At 39.3% G+C, this 27551-nt stretch overlaps 1 protein-coding gene across 4 annotated transcripts in view; it reads left to right on the forward strand.

Annotated features, from left to right (window-relative positions):
• The window catches only part of STAU2 (staufen double-stranded RNA binding protein 2), a 177251-nt gene that overhangs the window by 43700 nt on the left and 106000 nt on the right, over positions 1–27551 (forward strand). For all 4 annotated transcript variants that reach the window (XM_037381939.1, XM_037381938.1, XM_037381940.1 and 1 more), the window contains 3 exons: positions 14923–15082; positions 20120–20227; positions 26147–26359. In XM_037381939.1, the coding sequence (XP_037237836.1) occupies positions 14923–15082; positions 20120–20227; positions 26147–26359 (481 nt within the window). The remainder of the gene's footprint in view (positions 1–14922; positions 15083–20119; positions 20228–26146; positions 26360–27551) is intronic.

The raw sequence follows: 27551 nt of genomic DNA on the forward strand, positions 1-27551 counted from the left end.
GGTGACACCAAGCTGGGTGGGAATGTCGATCTGCTTGAGGGCAGGAGGCTCTGCAGAGGGATCTGGACAGGCTGGACCGATGGGCCGAGGCCGAGTGTGTGAGGTTCAACCAGGCTCAGTGCCGGGTCCTGCACTTGGGTCACACCAACCCCACGCAGCGCTACAGGCTGGGGCAGAGCGGCTGGGAAGCTGCCCAGAGGAAAAGGACCTGGGGGTGCTGGTCGGCAGCCGGCTGAACGTGAGCCAGCAGTGTGCCCAGGTGGCCAGGAAGGCCAACAGCCCCCTGGCTTGTGTCAGAAACCGTGTGGCCAGCAGGACCAGGGCAGTGACCGTCCCCCTGCACTGGGCACTGGTGAGGCCGCCCCTCGAATGCCGTGTTCAGGTTTGGGCCCCTCACTGCAGGAGGGACACTGAGGGGCTGGAGCATGTCCAGAGACGGGCAGCGAAGCTGGTGGAGGGGCTGGAGCACAAGGCTTATGAGGAGCGGCTGGGGGGACTGGGGGTGTGTAGCCTGGAGAAAAGGAGGCTTGGGGGGCTACCTTGTTGCTCTCTACCACTGCATGAAAAGAGACTGTACAAAGTGGCTGTTGGTCTCTTTACTCAAGTAACAGGTTATAGGACAAGAGGAAACAGCCTCAAGTCACACCAGGGGAGGTTTACATGGCATGCTAGGAAAAATTTTTTCACTAAAAGGGCTGTCAAGCACTGGAACAGGCTGCCCAAGGAAGTGGTTGATTCACCATCCCTGGAGGTATTCAAAAGATGTGAAGATGTGGTGTTTAGGAACTTGGTTTAGTGGTGGACTTAGCAGTGCTAGGTTAATGGTTGGACTTGATCATCTAAGATGTCTTTTCCAATCTAAACAATTCTATTATTCTATTCTAACAGTCCTTGGTATCTCTATCCTCTAAGTATTTTTTTTAATTTTTATTTTTTTTTTTTAGTCTCTGCTTTCTGGAATAAAATTCCACACCACATTACAAACATTTCCTACCTTTTAGCAAGTCTACTACCTTATATTCTAGTATATTGATCTAACATGATCTTTTTTCTGTATGAATATTCAGTACTAAATTGTATTCAGTGGGCCAACTGAAACAAGTCGCTGTGCATTGGTGACCACTACTACTGCACTCTCATCGCCTCACTTATACATTTTTATTAGCAATTATTTTATATTTACTTGTCAGTCATTGGTGTAATTCCATTATGCCCGTTAACGTTTGAAAAGTGAAGAGTATTATGTTTGCTCTTCATGAATAAACTTCCCAAGAAAATCTGTTCTTTTTATGGTTTCAAGTAGAAAGGAATCCGAGCGCTGAAAGACTTTACCACTCATCCTTTTGGTTTCTGACCTTTTTGCCTCTTCCAAACTTCACAATGATTGATTAACAGACGCCTTCCCTAGCCCTCACGGGTGTGGGTAAAGCTTCCGTTGTAAGACCATCCCTGTTGTTTTCAGCATCCTGATAGGTACCGCACAGGGCAATACAAAATGCCCTCCCTTTCCGATTGACCAAGGTCTCATTATCTGACGTTTCATTTCTTTGCAAATCTGATGGCACAGGTGGGAAGATCTCTAGACAGAAGCTGTAGTATGTGATAGTACATTTTCAGAGGATGCAGGAATGATAACTGGTAAGGTAGGAGAGTGTGCATCCTCAGTTAACTGCACTCAGCTGCTGAGAGGTGGCTTGTTAAGACAGAATTAAGTGTGGTTTTTCAGTCATTTAATTGCCAAGTTTAAAACGATAGGTTACATTTTTTACTCAGGATAATGCAATTTAATGCTTGTATGTTTAGATTCCTCCAAGTGGGAGCAGAATGTAGCCCAATATACACTAGTTATTTCAATTTAAGTTAATTTGGATGGTGAGAATCGCTCTGTAAGCTTTCTTGGGCTGTTTTCCTTTGTGGACTTTTAGGTTAATTAAGTCATGTGATGTCCTAGGCCTGAGATGATTTTATTAGTAACATTTTTATTAGCATTATATTACCAGTATAAATATATGATAAAATTAAATGCGTGCAGTACTTCATTCCCATTTGCTTAGTCTCTGGGCTGGCAAGTGACATGATTTTTTTTTTTTTTTACATGAGTTTCTTGTGTAGAAAGAAAATGATATTGTAGTCAGATACGCAACATTGTTTATGTTCTTTTACTGTAATAGATATTTGGACGGCATTCTCAGTAACCACTCTGCATGCTTGTAAAGATTAGTGAGTAATACAGTTCATGGGAAATTTTATGAGCTGAAGTAGATAAGAGTTTGAGATGTTTGTTTTCTGGATGTCTGCTTTAACCTCTAAGTATACAGTGTACATCACAGCTTCATTATGTTTTCCCTTCTGTTCTTATTGTACTTGTTTTTATGTCACAGAAAAGAACATTTTCTTTTTCCTTGTATTTATCTTTTCCTCCCCCCTAGGCCCATCTCCATTTCAGCATTGTCCACTTGACATTTTCCAATGCCTTAAACTCTGGATGTAGTATTCCTGGTATGTTCTTGTATTAGTTATATGTTTTTGCGGTCAAGAATAAGTTGAAGTTCTGTTGACCATTTTCATTACTTAGTTGTTCAGTTGATAGATAAAAACATTTCTTCAGAGGTATGTAACATTTTGTTCTGTGCTCTCTTCTTGAATATGATTGTTGTTTTTCACTTGTTGTTTATACCTTAGTCTCTGACGTATTCCGATCCTTTAATTGCCAAGTTTAATTGCCAAGTTTAATTTCCAAGTACTTTGGAAGGTTCATCTTATAATCCTTTTTCCCAAGGTTTTTTCCTTTTACTTCTTTGTAGCCCTCCCTTCCCCCCCCCATATCTCTTGCACTAGTTTTATTTTGTTTTAAAAAAAAGGTATTCAGGCTGGTTTTGAGACCCTTGTGGCACTTTAAAAAGTGCTTCTTCTAAACTTTAAGGTTTTAGACTGAAGGAGAGAGAGCGATAAAAGTGGAAGCAGAGATCTGAACTTACTATGCCTGGAAGCATCTCTCTGTAACTAGTATTATGTTGCTGGCCCAGTGTGTTTGCTGTATTACTTGTTAGCTTAATCCGTGACTGTTAAAGTATTTAACTTATAATGTCTGTAGCTTTCAGTTGGTTTCTTATAATTACTTTTGATGAGCAACTGTTTTTTACTTGTCAATGTACATATTTACTGCAAATAGTAAACAAAGTAGTGGTATGTGCAGGGAGTAAATAGTGAAGTATTTATTTCAGTCAAATGTCTGTATTGAGCAACTTGGAATTCAGACATACAATGATGTGGCAATATTATCGTCTTGTCATCACAAATTCTCCTGGGAAGATTCCATGTTAAATAATGTTACATTAAACCAAATCCCCCTCCCTTTTGTTTTTTACTCAGGAAAGTTTCAACTTGTGATCATGAAAACATGAGTCGATTTTTTTGATTAAGTTACTCATACTGCTTGAAGGAACTGCATAGTCTCTAGCCCGGGAAAAGAAGGGGAAAAAAACCCAGGGAATCATAATTAAACTTCATTAAATATTCACAGACTAAGCACAAAGTTTAAAAGAATGTATAAATAAATGAAGTAGAGAAGGATAAAAATTAACACAAAGTTACTCTGTACTAAAGGTAGATTGTTTCTAACTAATGTGTTAACCTTAAATGTTATGTGTCAACTTATTTTGTAGGTAAAGAGAGTAAAGCAGATGTTATATTTGTGTTATATTTGTTATATTTGTTATATTTTATAGCTTTAGATAAGGACACTGTTTTCATTAGGTAGGAAATAGGGATTTGTAAAAGAAATGCAAGGTGGGAAAGGAGAAAAAAATAGTCAGCGGTATTAAAAGTCAAACTTGGAGGAAGATTATTAAGTACAGTTCTTTCAATCTTAGAATCAACTTTTAAAATTTTTTTTGTTAAAGGTGCTTGTACAAAATGTAGGGAAAAGTTCATGGGATGTAGAAGGTATCATCGCGACACAGGAAGATCAAAATATCCAGGAAGAGTTGGATGATCATGAGGACTGACACATTAGGAATGGGATGAGACTAGACTTTCCAGTATAAAATGTAAGACTTAAGACTGTAGGCACTAGTAGTACTGACTCTGTTGTCACCTGAGGGTTATTCAGTTGGAAATCACAGAACAGGAATGTTGTCTAATACTATTAATTATTTGCAAGGTAAACTAAGAACAGCTAATGTGATTGAACCAGAGGAGAGGCAAATGTGATTTTTTAGGTATGTTAAGTGAGAAATTTCTGGTAAAGATATATAAATTGCTATTACACAGTACAATGTTAGCCTTTCATATGGTATATTGTCTACCATTCTTAACTCTTACATTTAAGAGCAGGAGCAAGTGTAGGGAAAGGCTGTGAAGGATTGTGAGGATAGTAGGTAACCCTTTATACAGCAGACTTCGAAAATACTGTGACTGGTTCCCTTGCAGAGCAAAGGCTGAGAGGGAATGGGAAAGCTCACCTTGGAGGGTAAACATAACATAAAAGTAAATGAACTGTGTAAGTCAAAGGATAGTATTGACACAAAACAGATTGTAAAAGTATAGCCAAGCTGAACAGTAGGAGATTCTTAAGTATCAGCTCAGCTTCCTAGATCATCCTCCCAAAAGAACTGGAAGCAAGTACTCTGTTTTCTAATAGACCTCAACAGGTGAAGATGACTATGCAGTTGCCTCCTGGATCTTGTCTGTTTAATGCAGGATTTGCTTACATTCTTACATCTGATATAGAGAAGGTTTGGGGTTTCTGTGTCTTGAAATAAGAAGCATCTTTGTTACATTTTCTCATTTTTTAAAAAAAAAATTAACAGATGTTTTTGAATCCCTTTCTGTTAATATGTTTTCATCACATGGTTGTTCTTTACAGTTTTTCCATAGTCAATTAAACATTCTATTGCATAGGGGTTTCCTACAACTAGGTCAAAATTGGTTTAATAAACTGATCATAGCAAATGCTATATAGAGATAAAATATTGACTCATTCAGAATTAGTTAATTTTCAAATTTTAAAGATTTGGATTATAGTTTTAAACCATTTTTCAAATGAAGGATAACCTGGGACAAGTGTACATATTTTTTGTGGGTTTTAGGTCTCATCCTTGTAGCTGAGGGGAGGTCAACATTAGAAAGGTAAAAACAATAACAAGCTATATAAATAAGTCAGCTGAATAGAAATCTCAGAAAACTACGTGTCTAGTAAAGGATGTCTGTGATTAAAAAAATGTGACATAGTGCTTTGTCTTGCTTGTGTTACATTAAGAATGTTTTTGGAGGATGTGAAGGTAATCTAGAAGAGGACAGACAGACTGATTCAAAGGTAATGGACTACAGCTCTTAAAAGGAGTACTTGGAAAGGAGAGCCTCTTTGTTCCCAGGTGGTGTTGTGGACCTGCTGAAAGAAGCAGAAGGTGGACTGTATGAAGACAAAAGTGGCTATACTGGATGTTTCCTTCTTCAAAGCATAGAACTCACATCTGTTAGAAATGCACGTGGCTAATGGACTGCTTAGAAAAATAGGCCATGGCCTGGGAACAGCTGCATTAGACAACTTGCTCCCCTAGAGAAATTTCAAATGTTAGGAGAAAAAGTGTTCACAGCAAATGCTGTTTCCTACTCCCCTGCGTGGTCTGTGGCTCTATTCCTCCACTCGCAAAGCTCACAGCATTTTCCTGGTTAAGCAGTGTCAGCAGGGCTGCCAGTTTGACTGAGTTGATACGGAAAAGGAGCCGGAGGGAAGAAGTGCAGAGAATGACCCTTTCAGCACAGAGCTGGCATCTGAAGAATTACTTTACTGTGCCATGTTGTATCTCATATTTTAGTTGTCTTCATCTTGGCCAAAACGGGCCCTGTTCCTCATCACTTTGTATTATGAAATGGGAATAGCGTAATACTTGCTCTAACATTTGTGTAGTGGGGAAGTAATTGGGTTGATTTGTTCTTTTTTTATGTAGGTGAAGAATACACTGGCCATTAGAATTTAGACAAAACCTCTCTGGAGTTTTTAACAGTGAAAAGGGGGCTAAATCTAAATAAACTTCTTGGTTTCCGTGAGCTGCAGCTTGCACTTGTTTTTTTCCCCCCTTCTATGAATAAAGTAACAATATTTATCAGAAACATTTATGCCATTGAGGAATCCAGAGAAATGTAGGATATGCAGTATGAACACATAACGTATGTACTAATACTTTATTTGTCTTTGTGTGTGTGGATTTGATGGCCAAAAAGGAAGAGGCCCCAAGGGCTCCTTAGTATGCAATTAATATTTTGGCTAGAAAAGCAGCAGATTGTTTCAGTATGCTTACATGTTATGACATCATATTCCAGTAAAATTATAATGAACAGAATTTTTGTTTGTCTCTGTGGCAAACCAAAATGAGTTTTCTAATTGTCAACAGACCTTGGTGATTTATTTAATTATAGTGGCGCCTGCTCACACCAACTTAGTTAAGGTCTGTCAGCATTTCTGTTATGAACCCCTATTTTCAGGGGTTTATAACTAGTTGTAAATATTTGCTCATTGCTGAAACTTGGCATTCAAGGTCACAGTCATAGAGCAAATATCCTTTTCCAGGTTGACTATTCTAAAGTGATATCAATAGCATTAACTAAAAAGTAGATTTCTGATGCTATGAAACTTAGAGGGAATAAAGAGAACCTGCTTTTCAGGCCTCTTATTTGAGGGATCTTCTTAAGAATCTCAAATGTCCAGAAGAGCCAGAGGAAAGTTGTTTTAATAGGTTATACATAACTAGTTGTTAAAGCATTATCCTTTCTCACTTTTTTTTTCTTCCAGTTTCTTCACATGTCCTTTTGCTGTCTTCTGGTCTTGTAATCTGTCATTTGGCTGTGTCTTGTCAGCTTATGTTCTGAGGAGTGTGCCAGTATCATCTGGGAATCTTTTTTACATCTCAATTTTCTGCAAAGGAAAATCCTAGCCTTTGTAGCTGCTGTGTAGAATGCAGGGAGATGCATATTCTTTAAATGTAGGTATTTTTACAACTTTCAGAAAATTAATGAGTCGCTATGTGAAGCGTTGCTGTAGGAAGTCCTGACTTTATCAGTTCTGTGGCTGAACGGAGCAAGAGAGGGCTGAGGAGTGCAAGACTGACATGTAGGGGTTCTTGTGATGGAAAATATTGTGCTGATATGTTATTGCATAATAATCAGTAAATTCTATATAGATATTCCAAAGATTGTTAATGTGTTCAGTCCTTTTTAGTAACTCAAATGTGATATATTGAGAAAGTCTGTTAATGATGACTGGCAGATATATCATCTTAACTTTGTATGGGTTTGTTCCTTACACGAGTGTGCATCTTCAGGATGCAGAATAATTCCATATTAAAACTCAATGTAATGGTTGCACTGTAGTTTCAGACTGTAATATTATGATTACTTGTAAGGCTTTTGTTAATGCAGTCTCTGTCCTCACCACTGGAAAGAGGAGGATGTTTTCTTTCTCTTTGACACGCTCCATATTGTAGAAAAGCCAATATCCTCACAGATTTAGTCCATTTTCTGAGGATTTCAGGTGCTCCTTTGCATTTTCCTGGGAATGTTCACATTATCAGTACTCTGTTAAATCTGCTTGAGGCCAAGCAGAGCAAGAAAAGTTTAATCAAAACCATGTAAAAGTCTAATCATTGTGCCAATGCCAAAGACCCGCATGAGGCTCTAGAGCCACAGGCTGAATATCATTTTTCCATATTATCACATAAATAGTTCCCTAAACACTCTTTAAAAGAAAAGGTGGGGAGGGAAAACGTGAGGGCCTGTTGTGGGATCTGAGTTTATAAAGTGGATTAAGGTTCATGTGCTTTCTTCCTTTGCATGTAACAGAGAGAAAGATAGGTCTAACAACTCAACAAGAAGCGGGAACTTCTGATGGATGTTGTATTTTCCCTCAGTCTAGGTAGCTGCTAACAGCATTTCCACCTTTCTTTTTATTCAGAGGACTGTGAAGTAGTGAGCTGGGATGTGCTGTCAAGGTCCCTACTGCTTTTGCGTGACAGAGCTTATCCTGTGCTAAGTTGCAGCTAACACAAGCAGCCAACAGATGCAGTGATTTCCATGCTGTAGTTCTAGGTCTTCCAAGAACTTCTGGGGTGGGGGAAGGATTACTGGGAATTCTGAGGAACCTGAGGATGCCTGTTGCTGCGGGGAAAGGATGGGAGGCTGCAGCTTCTAGCAAGCTCTAGCAGCTGCCAACAAGCTCTGTCAGCTACTCCTGATCAAAAGCTGCACTGAGCTTTTCTTCCAGCTGTCTCCTGATTAGAAAGAGTCAAGCACCCTTTCAGCAGGTACTAAGGAGAAGCCTGTATAAGCGCAGGGCCTAGAGCACCGCTCCCAAAAGCAGCTAGAAGATGCAGCAGTTTGCACAGCAATTCATGCTGAAGGGAGCCAGAAACTGCTGAGGACAGCACATGTGCGCTCAGCAAGGGTGGTGATGTGCCACATGGCACAGTTTCTAGCACCATCCAGAGCAGCTGTCCCTGGTACCTTGGAGACCTTGAGTCAGATCTAGATCCAGAGCTCTAGCTGGGATGGGGAGACCGTGGTCTTGTCTGCAGGAGATGTGCACTGTCAGAGAATCTGTGTTACCAAGTAAAGGAGATGTGGGAAGATGTCATCAAACTGTTGCTGAAATCACTGGAGCTGATGAGTAAGTGATCAATTGGATCTTCTCTGAGACCCTGCAGGTACCAGAGCCTGAATCTCCAGCCATACAGGGAGAGTCAGTGCTTATTGGGCTCTGAAGTGGGGAGTCCAATGACAGTGAAGGCTGGAAGCTTGTAATTTTGGGCACCAGGAGGACCCTAAAACTACAATTTCAGTGTTGTGGCATCAGATGAGGGCCTGGGAGCTCTCAAGGCATCCAATCCAGCCAACTCTGAGCCCTGCAGCAGCACCAGAAGGAACCAGCAAGTGGTAATAGTGGGCAACTTCCTACTGCAGGGGATGGCGACCACCATCTGTGAGCCTGACCTGCTGTGCAAGGAGGTTTGCTTCTCACTTAGGGCTTGGATTGGGACATGGTAGATAAACTGCCAAGGATTGTCTGTTCCTTAGACTGTTACCTACTGCTGATTTTCATTGTGGGTACCAGAGACACTGTAAGGGGACACATGGTGCATAACAGGCATGACTAAAGAGATTTGATTTTTACAACTGTGGCACTCGCTTTGAGGATCAATGCTTGGAAGAGACAGGATCCACCTGATCAAGTGGGGCAAGCGTCTTTATCAACAGGTTGGCCAATCTGGTCAAGAAAGCTCTGAATTGAAGGAGAGTGGAGTTGAGCAATAAACCAAGGGAGGAAGTTAGTAGGCAAAGACTTAAGGGTGGTGTTGACAAGAGATACCCTAAAACCAACAAAGCAGGGCTGAAGGGGTTCCACCCCAAGAGTATGCACACAAGTAAGGAAGAGCCTACAGGACAGCATGATGGGGGAAGTCCTTATACCCTTTCTGGGAAATCAGGACACTTGGGTTCCTATCTGAAGTGCCACTACACTAACACACTTAGCATGAAGAATGAACAGGAGGAATGAGAGGTCTGTGTGCAGCTGCTGCAGGGATACAACCTCACTGGGGTCGCAGAGGCATTTTAGTATAGCTCACACAAATGGAGTCCTGCAATCAATGTGTAGAGGATCTTTAGCAAGGCCCAGCCAGGATGGCAAGGACAGAGTGTCCTTTATGTGAGAGAGCAGTGGGAATGCACGGAGCTGTGCCTGGGGGTGAGTGATGAGGCAGCTAATAGCTTATGGGTCAGGGCTGGAGAGCATACCAATGCGGGCGATACTGCAATGAGTGTCTGCTGAATGATCAAGAAGTAGATGAAGTCTTTTTTAGGTAACTGGAAGAAGGTTAATGGCCATGGCCCTGGTCCTCATGGCAGATTTTAACCACCCAAGTATGTGTTGGAGGGACATCACAGTAGGACACAAGCAGTCCAAGGATTCTGGAGTGCATGAGTGACAACTTTCTGACATAGGCAACTGAGGAATCAGTGAGGATGGGCATTCCTGCCACAGCTCACACTTTCAAACAAAGAGGAACTGATCAGAGATGTGAAGGTTGAACTCAGTGCAGTGACCGTGAGATAGTGGCAAGATCTTGAGAGGAGAGAACAAGGCAAATATCACAGATCACAAACTGGACTTCAGGATGTCAGTTTTGTGTCTCTTCAGAGACCTGCTTGGAAGAATCCTGGGGAATACAGTCCTGAAGAGAGGAGTCCAAGAGAGCTTGTCAAGGTTCACCTCCTCCAAGTTCAAGAATGGTTTAGCCATACATCCTGACGTGCAGGTGGTCAAGAAAATGCAGCAGGAAGCCTGCATGGATGAACAAAGAACTGGCTAAACTCAAAACAGGGTTTGTGATGCAGGTGAGGTGACCCAGGATGAATGTAGAGACACTGTACAAGCATGCAGGTATGGGGTTAGGAAAACTGAAGTCCGTATGGAGTTGAATCTTGGAAGGTATGTGATGGGCAACAAGATGGGCTTCTACAGCAGCAAAAGGAAGACCAGGGATCCACTGTTGAGTGGGGCAGAGGGCCATGGAAAAGATGGAGGTACTCAAAATGCTTTCATCTCAGTCTTTAATGATAAGGCTGGCCTTCAGGAATCCCAGGTCCCTGAGATCAGTAGAAAAGTCTGGAGCAGGTAGGACTTACCCTCGATGGAGAAGGATTAGGTTGGGAAGCATTTAAACAGACAGGACAGGTCCCTGAGGCCACAGGTGCTGAGGGAGCTGAATGATGTCATAGTGATGTCACTCTTTATTATCTTTGAAAGATTGCTGTGTTGGGGAGGTTTCTGAGGACTGGAAGAAACCAAATGTCACTCCTATTTTCATGAAGGGTAAGAATAAGGATCTGGGAAAATAGTAAGTCAGTCAGCCTCACTTCAGTCCTTGAGATGATGGTGGAAACTGTTTCTGATCATGTTAAGAGTGACAGGTGACTGTAAATAGTCAGCATGGATTTAAGAAGGTCAGATTGTGCCAGGCCAATCTGCTAGCTTTGTACAGTGAGACAACTAGCTTGGTGGATGAGAGTAGCGGATGTGGTTTATCTTGACTTTATCATGGCTTCTGACATTGTCTCATAACGTCCTCATTGACAAACTTGTGAAGTATGGCCGGAATAAATGGACAGTGAGACAGTTTGAAAACTGGTTGAACTAGTCTCAAAGGATTATGATCAGTGGCACAAAGTGTAGCTGGAGGCCAGTCACTGGTGGTGTACACCAGCGGTCCATACTGGGGCCAGTATTGTTTAATATCTTCATTAATGATCTGGGTGATGCGGCAGAGTGTACCCAAGGTGAATTTGCAGATGGTACAAACCTGGGAGGAGTGGCTGATGCACCAAAGGGTTGGCTCCTCTGCCATCCAGAGGGACCTCAACAGGTGGGAGAAGTGGGCGGACAGTAACATAAAGTTTAGCAAAGGGAAATGCAAATCCCTGGACCTGGGCAGGAATAACTCCATAGATCACTACACAGTGGAGGCCAACTGGCTGGAAAGCAGCTTTGCAGAAAAGGACCCGGGGGTCCTGGTGGACACCAAGTTAAACATGAGCTGGTAATATACCCTTGCAACAGAGGCGGCCAGCAGCATCCTGGGCTGCATTTACAAAAGTGTTGTCAACAGCTTGAGGGATGTCATCCTTCCCCTCTGCTCAGCCCTGGTGAAGGGACTACATCTGGAATGCTGGGTCTAGTTTTGGGCTCCCCAGTACAAGAGAGACATGGACGTACCAGCACAAATCCAGGGAAGCACCACTGGAGTGATTAAGGAACTGGAGCATCTCTCATCTGAGGAGAGAGTGAGAGAGCTGGAACTGGTTAGCTAGAAGAGAAGGCTTGGGGGGTTGTTTATCAATGCGTATAAAATCTGTGAAGGGGGTGAGTAAAGAAGGTGGAGCCAGGCTCTTTTTAGTGGTATCCGGTGAAAATGAGGCACAAACTGAAATACAAGAAATTCCATGTAATCATAAGAAAAGTAACGAATTTTTACTATGAGGGCAGTCAAACACCAGAGCAGATTGCCCGACAGGTTGTTGAATCAGCCACCCTCAGAGATACTCAAAACCCAACAAGAAGTGGCCCTGAGCAGTCTGCTTTAACTGACCTGCTTTGAGCAGCAGGGCTGGACTAGGGGATCTCCAGAGGTCACTTCCCACCTCAGCTATTCTGTTTCTATGATAAACTAGGGAAAGACTTTCAGAGGAATCACATTAGTAGTGTAGAGGAGCCAGGGACAGACAGCTTTAAGCTAGCTGTGGAAGAAGAGTTGATGGTGACTGTACTGATTGATGAAGCTTTTCATTGTTTTTCCCTTGATTTTAAATTAGTGTAATAATTTTCACTTTGGAAATACAGTTTGACCTATGATGTCAAAGGCCTGTTCCTGATTCTTAGATGTAAAATCTTTCAGCATATTATTTATATCTATTGCCTGCATATTCCCTAAATTTATTTTCTGTATTTCCTGAAACAATGTTGCAAACGAAATAAAACTAATAAATCAAGGGAAAATGCTGATACAGGAAATATTATATGTAAACTCATCAAGTGAAAGGAAACGGTGAAATTCTGCCTTTCACTTGAAAAACTGCCATTCTTTTTGAGGTAGATCTCAGTCTGAAGCCACTGTTTTTATTGTAGATTTTGTCATACTGATAGTGGCTTGGTATTATGTTTATACCTTCTAGAAGCAGAGGGAGGCAGAAGGTGAATGCTGCATGTCAGAAGCAATGAAGGACACTGTGGGGTGGGATAGAAATGAACGTTCTCGAAGTATCTGTTTCTTTGGTTTGACAGCTGCTTTGTGAACAAATTGCACCATGGTGTTTGGAATTCATTATGCATGTGGGACCTTTCTAATGTTCTTCCAGAAAGAGTGGTCAAATGCTGGAACGGTTTGCCCGGAGGTGTTGTGGAATCTTCATCCCTGGAGATATCCACAATACCCTGGACAATGCCTGAAGAAGACGGTGTAAATTCAGAGCCTGACCCTGCTTTGGGTGCTGTGTTGGACTAGATAACCTCCAGGAGCCTTTCCAACCTGAGTTATTCTATAATTTTATGAAAATCTTACATCAGCCAATGCATTTCCAGACCTTAATAATTCCCTATAACTGTGTTAAACTGTAAACAGGAAAGCAAATACCCACTTTTTGCATGTCGTAAAGGCAACTTAGCTCACCCCTCCAAGGCCCTATAGCCAGAGGCTTGTTGGAGCCAGTGTTATGGTTTTGCCGTTTCCATATAAACGTATTTTTAGAATTAGGCACAAAGTTCAGGGACACTGAGACTGGAGTGCTTATTCACACTTGTTTGGGTTTGAAGTGTGCTGCTATCTGAAAAACTTTTTGTTTTGTAGTTGAAACAAATCAGTTACAATTATTAATGAAAAGTCAGAAAGTCTTCATACAAAAAAATCACCATCCCTATCAACAGATGAAAATAGAGAGAGCACACTCTAATAAAGATCCTTTAAGAGGAAGAAGGAAAATGTAGTATTCTGTTGTGTTTTTCAGTGGTTCAAGTTTTGTTGCGATGGACCTAGCTTTTGGCCATGCTTTTGGATTGCTGGGCTTTTTTACATTGCTGTAACATAAGTACAAGTTATTTGTCATAAATGAGAAGCCATTTCTGATAGGTATATATTTTTCCAAGGACTACATCTCCAGCGTGTTAGAAAATCCTTTGTTTGAGGAAGGAGCACAGGCAGACTAGACCACAGAATTAAGAGTTTAAAGCAAATTCCTTCACCTGTGTAGAATATAATTAGAGGACCTTTTGGAAATGTTCTATTAAAAGATTATAATTTTAACAGTGATTGGAACTAATTATCTGTGCTGAATTGCTTTTTCTGGGTGTGTGAGTGTGTGTGGTGGAATATTTCTTTTCTGTAGAAATTCATTATAAGGACAAGCTCTTATGTTTGTAGTTGTCACCATGCTGTGACAGGACCTCCCAAACCTGAGAATGGCATTATGCCTCTTTCTTCATTCTCTGCTAGCAAGAGACACGTTCCAGGGTAGGGAGTATGGATTGGGTTAGCTATTTTTATTACTGAAAATAGAGATGTGGAGCTGATATGGATAAAGATACTGCTTTCTTTGAGGAATAATAGCTGTGCCATTTCATAGGAAAATGTTACATTTTTTGCTTCATCTTTCTTTTGGGGCCTTTCAGACATACTCAGAAAAACAATCCCTGCCATTGTATTTGGTAATTTTTCTGTAGGAAGGAAAAAAAAAAAAAGGAAAACAATGTGGTGGTGATTGCTGCTTTTCTTTCAGTGCCCCGAAAATGTTTGGCTATTACAGTGTTGGAGGAGAGCTTCTACCTACCCTTCATTATGTTTTTGGAAGAGAACTCCTCGCTATCCTCTACAACAATTTCAATACTTGAACTTTAAAAAGAGGCTAGAAGTATGTTGTCCAGGTCCGTCACTTTCTGCCATCTGACTTTTTGTTGTCCCCAGGAGCTGAGCTATGCCAATAGGTTTCAAATGCGAGACCTATCGATCCTTCTTCCTCCGTGCCACTTTCCTGTGGGACAGGAGATGGCTCCCCAGCATGGTTTCCACTGGAGCTTTCTGTTCTTAGTTTAATCTTCTCAAGATGCAAACCAAGAATAGAGCAGAGCAGGGCTGTTGGGCTGAAGTGTAGCAGAGCTCTTTGCAGAGCCCTGCAAACATGAGTGAAGAGCTGGTTTGCACATAGGAGCTGCTGTCAGAGTTACTGATGGCTTTGCTGAGGCATAGTCCGTGTATTTGAGTCTTAGGTCTCACTCTGTGAGAAAATATAATGTTTTATCCCTAACTACTGCTCTATATTACAGAAAATTAATAGTTAAAAACTTGTAACTTGTATTGTTTTCTTTTTGTGACTTCTTTGTAGGTATCACTGCCCAGTGCCTAAAATTTTCTATGTCCAGTTAACTGTTGGCAACAGTGAGTTTTTTGGTGAAGGAAAGACTCGTCAAGCTGCTAGACATAATGCTGCAATGAAGGCCCTTCAAGCTCTCCAAAATGAGCCTATTCCAGAAAAATTACCTCAGGTTTGTGTTTCAGAAAACTGTTCCTAGTCTTCACGTTAAGATACCAAATCGAACAATTTAATTGCCAGTTTTTCAATGTTTAATTTTTAGTGTTTTTTTCATACTAGCTTCAATAATTAAAGTTGTAATGGTAACAAATTGTTACTATTATTTCTTTATAACAGCACACCTAACACGGAGCTAGAGTTAAATAACAAAAATAAGTGGGCATTTTAAAGATGGGATTGTCAACAGTGATTAAGTAAAAAATAAAATCAGAATAAAATCAAATATTTCTGTTTGTACCAAAAGTGGAGAAAATGTCCATTGAATCAGTGGCTTCATGGAGAATGAATTATTAATCTTAAATGTGTGTTGTGCCATGAATGTGATCTTTACAGTTGAAATGACTTGTCCCCAGTGTACCAAAGAACCTGACGGAGCTCGCTGACAGCTACTGATCACCTCTCTGATGGTTTTGGCCACTTAGTACCCTTTTTAATGGCTAGCTTTCTCACTGCTATGTTTCTAAACGGTATATATTGCTACATAAAAATGAAAATGTTGTGTCATATGTTAAAAAATATTTAACATAACAATTATTCTCAGAATAATCTTTGCAAATTGAAAGGACAAATATAATAAAATTGTCCAGTCAAATAAGCCAAAATAAATGCATAGGAGACAATGTTTTTATTTTGCATACTCTTTCCGATGATGTCTGTTGAACTCCTGTGCACAGTACAAAACATTACTAATAGTACCTTCAGTGCCTTGTGTGGTAGTTTTGAGCTGCTTTTGAAGGCTGGAAACAATTTACTATATTAAAAAATAATCTTTGTTCTTTCTGCCTCACCCTGGATGTACATCCTCCTTTTGATCCAAAGAGAGTTTGACTCACCCTTTTGTTTTGCCGTATTATTTTTCTGGATCAGGAAATTATCTTCAAAATCATTCACTATAATTAATATTGATTTTTAAAAAAAAAACAGGAAAAGTATTAAAAAATAATACATAAAGTCTTAGGAGGAATCCCTGTTCCTTCCTCATTGTGAATTTCCTTCTTTTCCCTTTTAGTTTACCGTCAAATATTTCGGTAATAATTAATCCTTAGCACAAACCTGTGGGAATCTCATATTATTGAAACATATTTTTAGGTCAGCATATTCTTAGGGTTTGAAAATGGTATGTTTCATATCATATTTTATCAAAAGAATCTTTGAATTCAAGATATCCATTAATCAGAATGGAAATCAAACCACTAAGTGTGCATAGGATAGTAGGTAGTAGGCAGAAGTAAATTGTATAGATAAGTAACATTGATATGTACCTGGTTTATATACTGAGTTTTCATAGCCATGTGCATACGTAATGTACCTAGCAAAAATAATAAAATCTTTAATTAATATTCTTGCCTAATTGGGTCTATTTAGTGTTTATTTACATCAGTGTCTCTTAGGTTGTTCAGACTTTTAGAAGATGTACTCATAGCAAATTGAGCTTCCTAAATTCTTGTGTTGACTCTCTCATGAGCTAATGAAGTAATGTCACTCTTCTCTTCACCACCGTAAGCTGTAAACTTATTATTCCTGTAAACTGAATGAAATCTGCAGTTACCTATGAGAAAAATAGGGAAGACTTGCCAGGAAACAAGATTGTAGAATAGCTGAGACATTCACATACTACTTGCAAGACCTGTGAGAGCACTGTGAGTTTCTGGTGCAGCAGTTGAAGACCACTTGGGTGTAGGATCTCAGTAGCAGGTGTCTGTGAGTAGGAGACTAAATCGAGTCCTCAGTCAGGAAAACCTCTGTGGCTTGGTTATGCTGAGAGTAAAGGGCTAGTAAGGGTTGCAGGCTAGTCATGAAGAAACATCTCTGTCACTTCATGGAGTTGTAGGTGACTGGAGAAGGCTGGAGGTAATGCTGTGCCTAGGTCATAATGAAGTACAAAAAGCTCCATCATGTGGAGCTGAGTGTAGCTCCCCAGAGGACTGTAGTTTGGTTGAAGTAGAGTTTAAGGGCTTCATGGTGCCAAGGTTCAGGCCCCTCCCTGCTGCTGGTCACATGAAGTGCAGGCAGGGCTGCTGTGTGGTGGTAGGATGTGCCCTCACCGTGGGACCTGGTCCAGCTCAGTAAAACTCTGCTTCCATCAGCAGAACTGATCTGCTTGGGTCAGCTATGGAAGGTGATCGATTCACCATTTCTCAGAACGTCATGCGTGGATCAGATCCAGTACACATGTAGAGTCTGGCTGGCCTCAGTTACATGGCTAGATTGAGCTGCTTTATTCCCCAGTCACTGCCACTGTGCTTCCAAGGAGAGCACAGAGGGGAGCGAGGACAGACCTGCTGGTACCAATCTAGCCTTGTATCCCATTAGTGACTCAGTGAATTTCACTGGAATAGGATCCATGGAATTTACCTTTTAGCTTTCATAACCCTGTTTGCTTAATGCAGCCTTCTATATATTCTTTCATTTCAAGATAGACTTTTTTTTTCCTTTTTTAAAAAAAGCAGTTAAGGATAAAATTTTTTATCCATACTAAACCACTGAAGAGGAGTATTGCTATCTTAATACTTCATTGCACAAATGTGTAGAAGAGCATAAGGTGAGCAGAAAGAAGAAGCAGTCAGCAAACAGGGCAGGGTTACAGGTTTCATAAAAGAGCTATTGTGTGTCTGCCAAAGCACGTCTTCTGTATCGTAGATGTGAGGCTAAGAAAGGCCTTACAATTAAAGTGTCAGTTGTGGAATGAGGATCAAATTTAAATCCAAAGTACTTGAGACACTCTGAACGTATTTTATCTTCCTTAGGGAAGTCATATGACTGAAGCCTGAAACATTATTGCTCCATACTAAGGTCTAAGTTTTAAAGTCTGCAATCCTCCCTATTCTGCACTCACAGTTAGTCTCTCTACTGTGTTTGGTGGAAAAATATGCAAAGAGCTAAATTGTGAGGGCAGAAGGGACAACCAGGGATTTTCTGGTCCAATGTGTTTGTACTAATCGTGAAATTTTAAGCAGTAATTTCTACGTTAGACTCTATATATCTGGTATAGCTGGAAAACCTAAACATTCTCGACCTAAAGGCTTGGTGGCAGTCCAGCGGGCTGTATATTATTTTATGTAAATTATGCCAGTGATTTATTATTCCCCATTTCAAAGATAATTTGCAAGGTATTTCTTCTTCACTCAGCTTCATTTTGTATCTAATTGGTATTTTCTTATCTTTGCTAAACGTGACAAGCAGGTATCAAAAATCTCTCCCCCTTATGCGTTTGCAGATTATGCTTAAGTAATTTTCAGTCTTTTTGTAGAACTGATTGTTTCCACTGTCTCAGTGTAAAGTTGTTTCTTCTAATCAGTAGTTCATCCTTGTGGCTTTTTTTGTCAGTGTTTCGGATTATCAGTGTCCTTTATAAAACACAAACTTAATTGAATACTAAGATAGTCATTAAGGTTTTTTACAGAATAGTAGTACCCCACTCTGTATGAATGAAACTTTTTATATCCACAAAATATGTTTTTACTTTTAAATATTGTGCTTTTAATTCTGTTCAGTTGATCTTTCTCAGTGAACCTAATCAGTGCTTTGCCTGTCTTATAACTAATGACCTACATCCTTGCTTTCAGTGTTACTTCACACTTCATTATATGAAATGAGCTAGAGGTCCTACATAATTTCATTCTAACTACCCTTGTTACTGCTTTGCACTGCACCCTTATTTTTTCCCAGCAGGTTCTACAAACTTTATACATTTTTATTTGTATTTAGCTCCAAATCAACACCAGGGATGTAAATTGCTTTTTTAGACTCAAAATTTTGCAACCATTTAATGAGAGTAGTTTGCATGCTGCAGCTGACTGCTGTATTTTTGGTCCTGTGTTATCTTAAAAATTGATACATTAAGAGTTAACAAACGGCAGGTAAACGATTGATAAATGTCACTTTGTGTAACAAATGTTAATGTGAAGAACGTAGTGATTTTTTAATGTTATTTTATAACTTCGGTATCTGCATTTTGTAGCTATGCTGGTGGCTGAAGGTTTAGATCAGGCTTTGTTATGTGAGATGGGGACTCTGCAGGAATCCACCTAATCCAGCCCAAGTTTCTTTGATGTTTACCTACACTAATAAAAAATTAGGAGCCTGGCCAAGGTTACGTGGTTGTTGAGAGATCCCAGTTTGAAACATTTAGAGCCTTGCAGTGTGAACGTAGCTGAAAGTGAAACCTCTGAGAACTAAGGAAGATGTGGCCTGGGGGACAAACACCAACAGGTAGAGGTTGTAGAAGGTGGTAGCTCCTTGACTGATCCCTGTGCTGGTGGTTGTGAGAAAAGTAAGACTTACGTAAAGGGTAAAACAAAGCTGAATTGTAGGCAGGATAATGTTTGCATGTGCCTTGTGTTGTTTTATCTCTTAGCCTCTCTGTTTGTTATGTTCCTATGGATAAATAAATAATGTTCTGTGTTGAGCAAGCTGTTCTCTGTCACTACCTTTTCACACTGGTCATAACTCCCAGAGGGAAGTTGATGGAGGGGCCATTAACCAGCTGGACCTGCTGAGGACACCTGTAACCTGGTGACCTAGTCAAAGTGTGGGGGTGATTCACTAAATTTCTTCTGAGAGAAGTACAGTCTTCTCTGCTTTCCAAGAAGCACAGAAAACTTCCTCCTTGCTTGGAAGGGGTACCCACAGAGAGACTGAGAAACAGGTCAAAAGATCTGTTTGATCCTCATGTTTGACACAAGAAGTGTGTATTCAGATGATTATTATCTATGTCATTAATAGGACTACAATCCATAGAAGTTATTTTGCCATCTATCATTTATTTATAAATTAATGTGTATGTCTTCCTTTATTATGAAGCATAAGTGTAGCATATATGGCTTCGTGGTCAGCAGGTGTCTGATAATGGGGTGCTGGGATGGATGTACAAACACAGATTTACAACATGACAGGAGAACTCAAAAGTCTTTGAGAAATTGGGAGAGAAGCATATTTATTTTTTTATCTTCTAAAATTTGTAATGTGATTATGTATTCTTCATTTTCAGAATGGAGAAACAGGAAAAGAATCAGAAGAAGATAAAGATGCAAACAAGTCTGAGATCAGTGTAGTGTTTGAAGTTGCTCTGAAGCGCAATATACCTGTCAGTTTTGAGGTATGTGTTACATATTTATCTGTTTACTAAGAAGTTATTAAAAAAATGTCACTAAACCTCAACACAGTTAATAATATTAATATATTATGAATATGACATTTAAAGTAATGCAAATTATAAATAATTAATTGGTAGGGTATCAGTGTCTAAGACACTGAGTTTGTATTATTAAATTGGATGCTTTTTCAGAAGTATTAGAGACCTTATATTTGGTTGCAAACAAGTGGATGGCAGAAAAGCAGTTCAGCCATCTTCTGTATAGTGCTGTGGGATTAGAATCAGTAGCCACACTCATTCTGATTTGAAATAATCTTCAAAACAGTTATCCAAAGTCTTTACTTCAACTGTAGGCATTCATACACTCTAAAATTCCCATTGAAGCATTTTGCATCTGATGTGCTGTTTTCAGAAAGTCATGAGTATCCTTTTAAGCTTCCATGCGGACTTCTTGTATATTTCTACTTAAGTCTTCATGATTATTATTTTTCATCTCATATGATTTTATGTATGAACCTGCTTCTGACACCTTTGCTTACCTTAAATAGTAAAGAAAATTGTATTGGAATAGCTCTAATACTATCAATGAACTAAATACAGGAGAATGAGTGATAGGAAATTTTTTTCTGATGAGAAAGTTCTTACACAAACGGGTTGTAAATATCTAATGTTATTGTGGTAGGAACCACCAGACTTTCAAGCTGTGGTTTTTTTCCTTTTTCCCTTTTTTTTTTAAAAAAATGCAGAAAATGTTAATGTAAGTGGCTCTTTAAAGTTTTATTTTTCTGCTTTCTGTTTTACATTTAAAGTGAGTATATATGAAAGGCATGGGTATTGCCTATACTGGTGATGGCTGTTTTCTCCAATGCTTTTTCCTTTTGAAGTATAGGCACATTATTTGCATGCCAAACAAATAAATTATGCTATGGCATGCCTTACAGTGTGCTGTACGCGGTTTACTGACATGTTTGGCCCATATCCATGAATTGGCCAATGTCAAATGAACTATTTGGACTTCCTTGGAAATCTGAGAAGTCTCTCAGAAGGTGGGTAAGAGAGCCAAAGGCAAAGATTATTGGTTTGGACTAAGGAATTCCTCAGTATAACAAATGCGTATGTGCTTCATAGATATGTTCTATGTAATATGGACTAATTAGAAAGTTGAGTTTAAAATCTTAAGGGTAAAACTGGGGTGTCTGGGGGTGTTGGTGTATCAATTTGTAACTACATAGAAAGAACATAACTCTTACATAAGATCAGACATAATGGAAACACATGCTTGTGTTTCAAAATGGAAGCTCATAATTAACATTTCAGTTTTCACACATCATTTTCTACCTTAAGTATTTTAAAGTATTTGAAATAGTTCCATACAAATCACTACCCTAAAATACAAAGAGATGTATGGTCATGGGTTACAGAGTAGCTTGGAGCTTGTTGGAAAGGAAAGAGGGACAGTGCTTTGAATGTCTTCTTAACTTCATTCCTGTGTTTCAGCTCATTTAAGGAAGAGCTTTTGATAAGGAGATAGTGAAGGCAAAGATACTTACTACAGGAAAAGTCTAATGTGTCACTTGCCAAAGAATGTTAACAACATGGAAAAAAGACAATTTCTTGCTCTCCTGACAGGTTTTGTGTTATTTCCTGCCTTTTAAATCTAAGTATAGGTGACATTCTTAAACAGAATTTTGGTTGAACTTGGTACTGGCTTTTACTTCAATAAAACTGCTAAGCAATTATGGGTAATCCCCAGGATCTGATGTTTCTAATAGGATTTTATTTACAAATGGTTTTGTGTTATTCCAGGCAGGCATCAAAGCTTTCTTTCTCTAGCTTTTTGCATGTGAGAGCTATAAAACTTCTCTTTTCTTCATCTGATGAAGCTTTAGCCAATATTCCAACAGTGCTGTGTTATGCAACAAAGTAACGGTTGTAAAGATATGTAAAGCTCTATGTAAACATGTCCTCAGAATTGCACGAGGGGTGGAAAATAAGAAGAGCATGCAGAACCCTGTGGGTTTCTTCTGTCTATCCTGTTCCATGTAATATGGGTGGTTTTAATTGCCTAGGAACTTTAGGATGAGTTTTAAGGAATTATTATCTATTGAATAATTAACAAAAGTAAAAGCATTCAATTCTAACAAAGAACAAGCTTTAGTCCATACTTATCACTGGTGCATCCTTAACTAACCTTTATTCATCAACTTTTAAGTCAAAATACAACTCCTCTAAGGCATTTGTGGGACTCTCAATAAACAATTTTTAAGGAGGTATACAAACCTGATTGCTGTAGGAATTGTTAGAATAGCTGTAAAATGATCATAATGCTTCTTTTTCCCTCCTTGACAGTAGGCTAACATCTTGCTTCTTTCATTTTTTTTGCAAGATATATGTTTTTTATTTCCGACTTGTCAGTAAGGAGTTGGGTGAGCCTAGAAGACATAACTGAGGTCAACAGCTTCAGGTATTAGAACATGCTGGGGTCTTTCAGATTGCCATTTTATTTTCAGTATTTTTCTTTGGATTGGATTGTTCTTTCTTTAGAATAGCAAAACATTAATATATTTATTTTTTTTCATTCTCGGTATCAGGAGTGGGAGGATAGGGTGCCTAAACAAGCAAATTTTCTGGCCCTCCATTCCCTACCAGTGTTCCACTAGGAAATAAGTTGCAGTTTCTTGTGTCCCAGTCATACCGCAGTGAGGCAGGGATTCTGTATTTTGAACCAGGAGCAGACCGTATTGCTGACTCTGGGAGACTGAGCAAGTTTTCAGCAGGAAGTTTCACACCCATCTGGCTCCTGCTTTCCTGGAGATTAAGGCTTTCAGACTGGATGATTGACATACTGAATAGCTCTCATTCAGGTTTCGCGTGAAAACATCCAGGCTATTTTTTAATTTTGGTTTTTGAACTGTAAAAATCTGGTATGTCTGCCTGCACACATGGAAATATATTGGTATTTTAAAACTTCTAAATAATTGTGGATGTAGCTGACATGTTTTTGTTGACCTACTTTTTGTCTCTCTCTTTTTTTTTTTTTTTTTTAAATGTCCATTTAATCTTGTCATAACCTTTTGAATTTTCTACCTGGAATCTCATTAATAATTGAAGCAGTGTTGCACTCTTATTGTAATTGTACTGCTGGTTTTCATTTGTCAGCGTGATTCATTAAGTTGAGCCAAATTCACTCTTGATGTAACTTGACCTTAGATGTGTTTTGGCCCCATGTGTTTTCTCTTGCTGGAGTTATTCTCTAAATCAGTGGAACAGAAAAAGAAAAGTGTATTGAACTGTCACCCTTAATCAAATTCTCAGCTTTAAATTAGCCATGATTTGGTCCATGGGTCGTATCTGTCAACCAAGGAAATAGTTTAATGTACTAATGCATATAGTATTCTTGGACAGCAAAGGCTGAACTTCTTTTTAGTGTTTTCTGTCCAAGGCTTATAGCACAACTGTTTGAAATCATGTGGAGTAAAAAGATCTAAAATCTGGGGCTAACCAAAAATGTTGTTAGGTAATTTTTTTTTTTTTGCTAAATTACCAAATTTGGATGCGTAGCTTGATCTGAATCCCATCTGAATCCTATGGGGTTCATTCCATTGACAACACAAGACTTTTTTTCATTTACACACTAACAAAGAAATAGTTTCGAGTGTTTTCCAGGCAATTATTGACCTCGTGTCACATATTTAAAAGTTTAAAAGATAAAACCCACACCAAAATACATTAGTTTTATATTAAGAAATGTATTTTCATGTATATGAAAATATAATCTGGTTTTGTATTAGCATTCTTTTTCATATATATTTGTGTACATTTATATATATATATATATGAGAAAACTTATATAAAACTAATATTTTAGGAACTCAGCAATCATATTTCTTAAGCAAGTTACTTTGTCCTTTTTCATCTGGTCAGTGTAGACATTCTTGTATATTTTATTAATGCATTATATTGCATCTAAGTAAAAACACCTATATAATGGTATTAGTAAGACCACAGAAAGATTAAGGACCTTAGTAAGGTTAATTTAGCCACATTTTACAGCCAGCGTGTTGTAATACTTGGATAGCACTGTACGGGGATGGATTAAGATATGCCTTTAGAACAGATGCGGTGTGAGGAAGGTGTTGAGCACGGACAGGAAGCCCAGCTGCGCCTGCGAGCAGGAGATCCTGGGGCTGGGACTGGTGCGGGCAGTGCAGCCTCTCGTGCCTCAGCGTGGGCCAGTGCCTCAAAAGCACCGCTGCCTTCTCACGTGCTGAAGCACTAGTGGGTGACTTTCAAGTGAGGTGAATCCTGAAAACAACTTCCAAAACTATTATCTGGAAACTTAGAGTGGGAACACTCCTGGACTACAACAGAAAAATCCCATGCTGGCACAGATGTTGTCTTGTTCTGGGAAAATGTGGACAAAGTTGTCAGTTAATTTTCATTTTGTGTTTTTTTATTGATATATACTGTGATAATTGTTTTTGCTGGGTGAAGTTGCCACAAAAGAGAGCTTAAAAAAGAAATACAAGCCTAAGGAGACCTCATTACAGTGTAACAGCAAAACTAAATAATGCAAGGGACATGACCTTGATAAAAAGAACTTTAATACAAAACATGTTGTAATAATATTAAGGTTGAAGGTTTCAGCCCATTAAAAATATAGTTATTGCACCAAGAAGGCCCTAGCACCTTTACCTCAGTTCCCTTGCACTCCGGCATGATACTTCTTCAAAAATGGTTTGATGTAATTGCACCTACTGAAAAAATAATGTGTATTTGTATTGATTTTGAAAATAATACAAAGAGGTGCCTGTCAGATGCTCTAATATCTCCTTATACACATGTAACAAAGATTAAATTAGGTAGCTGCTTCCTCCCATCAAACAAAATAACTGAACCCTTTCCCAAATGAGGTCTTTAATTCCTGATGGACATTGTCCAGACCAGTAAATGGCGCACACATGAAGAGATGACTATCTTAGCACTTGCAGTGCTGCGGGTTGTTGGTGAATGAATCCCAACAGTATAGCCTCCGAAATGGAGACGTGTGTGTAAAAATGAAGACAGAACAGCAGCTAAAGGAAGGTACAACTTTCAGAACTTCTTTTTTTTTCCATATTATTGTAACTTTCAGTAGTGGAGATGTACTTCAAGTGGGTTCTCTCGTTGTCATCTCGAATATGTTGGGAAGGGAATGAATAAATGAAACCTTTCAGAACTGATTGGCTTTTGTGTGAGTTATGGTGGCTTTTTTGATAATTGTTTTTGGTACTGTTGGGAGGGACAACTGAGTCCTGGAGGCAAGACCGTGGCAGCCTTTCAAATGTATGGAATGTCACTCTGAATTGTGTACAGTGGCAAGGTAAGAGTTGAGAGCAGGCATGCTGCCTGCAGCTAGGACAGTGTAAAAATACAGACCTTTAAGACTGAAGTTTGGGACCATACATGAACTTCCTACATTTTAAAATGATAATAGAAGAAAATTATGAATGGGTCAAAGTGATGCCATATAAATATAGTTTTCAATATGTTTTATGTAAATAAATGGCCAAAGCCCGGTGGACCTTCACGAATTGAATTCCTTTAGTATGTGAAGTACCTTGCAAGGGAAAAACCAGCGTGTTGGTTTAGATATGCACTGTTACTGTGTTTCGTGTCATTGTATAAATCTTTTTGAAAATATAGGTCTGCTGTATTTTCTTTGAAAGACTGAGTGCAATGGTTAGATGTCTTTTATCCAATTAGCTTTATTTTTCTGTCCTCAAACTCGGTATTGTCATTAATACTTGTCCAGATTTTATGAAAATCCATGTGATGCCTTCAGTTAGCAGGAAAACTGCATTAGTAGTAAGTGCATTCCAGAGATACAAACACTAATATTCTTGTGGGGTGATCTGACTCAATGTTACTTTTGCTTAAAAGGTGATTAAAGAAAGTGGACCTCCTCACATGAAGAGCTTCGTTACACGAGTTACAGTGGGAGAATTCACTGCAGAAGGAGAAGGCAACAGTAAGAAACTCTCAAAGAAGCGTGCTGCAATGGCTGTCCTACAAGAACTTAAGAAACTTCCTCCTCTTCCTGTGATTGAAAAGCCAAAACTTTACTTTAAAAAACGTCCAAAAACAATATTGAAGGTATGCGTCCGCCTGTGACAGAATTAAGAATGTTTGCTCAGAAAGTAACAGAGTTACTTAAATTTAAAAGCAGTAAAGGCTTATTTGTCATTTTCTGTCAATATTGTTACTTTTTTGCCTATGCTAATATGTCTGTGCTTTTTTAAATTCTGAGAATGCTGTGAAATTCTCCAACATAATGGCTTGTAAAGTGCTCAGCTTAAGCACTGAGCTCACATCACTGAAGTCTTCGGGGGTTTGGTTCAAGTCTAAGGGAGGATGAAACTCCAAGCAGTTCCGTACAGCCCTGTGCATTTTTAGCATCATCTCCTCTGGGAGGCCCTACTAGGATATAGAAATATAGAATCATTTAGGTTGGAAAAGACCTTTAAGATCATTGGGTCCAACCATTAACCAAGGACTCCCAAGTTCTCTTCCTGGTTTCTCCCCCTTCCCCAGTTTGAAGAGGGAGAGAGATACGTGAAATAGTAGATGTATGGGGAAGTGGTACCCAGTCCAGCCTCCTCGCCTTGTGTAGCTAGATGTGGGAGTTTTGTGGCTTCAGCTTCAATTTGATATTTGAAAGATTTGAAAGAAGGCCAAGAGTTTGTTGACATCTCAGCCTAGCGTGTCACTTGTCAAGTGCCAAAGGACAATACTTTCTTTGTTTCATGTTCCTGTGTTAAGGTTGGCGTGTGTTTGATAATGCTCTTTAGCTTTCAGATACAGATAGAAAATGCACTGGAGACCAACCCATGGAGGACTTGCAGACTTTGAACGTCCCTCTATGAAAACATGCCCTGTCTCAGAGGATATTAATATGCTTCTTGCTGCACTGATGAGGCTTCCTTTTAGAGGCTCTGCATTCTTGTGAGCTCAGGCTCCTTAAATGGTGCTTTTATGCTTGGTGGCAGTAGATTTATTGCTACTTCTACAGTTCAGTCAGTCTGTGGTGACTAGCTGTGGTGTTTTTACTCATCCCAAATTCTTACAAAACCAAAGGGTCATCTGAAGTAATTAGTCTTCCAAATGTTCTAATGAAAGCAGCCACAGTGTCCATATATTTTTTGTGAAGCATCACTACCTAGTCTCAGCAGTGAACAATTAATCAGATTAACTTGTCATTTGTTCAGTGCAGAAGATGAGGCCTCGCAAGTGACCAAAATCTGCTATTTTTAATTTTATCTTAGGAAGTATTACTTTTTGAGGAAGC

Source organism: Falco rusticolus, chromosome 3 (genome assembly GCF_015220075.1).
Source record: "Falco rusticolus isolate bFalRus1 chromosome 3, bFalRus1.pri, whole genome shotgun sequence".
Lineage (NCBI taxonomy): Eukaryota > Metazoa > Chordata > Aves > Falconiformes > Falconidae > Falco > Falco rusticolus.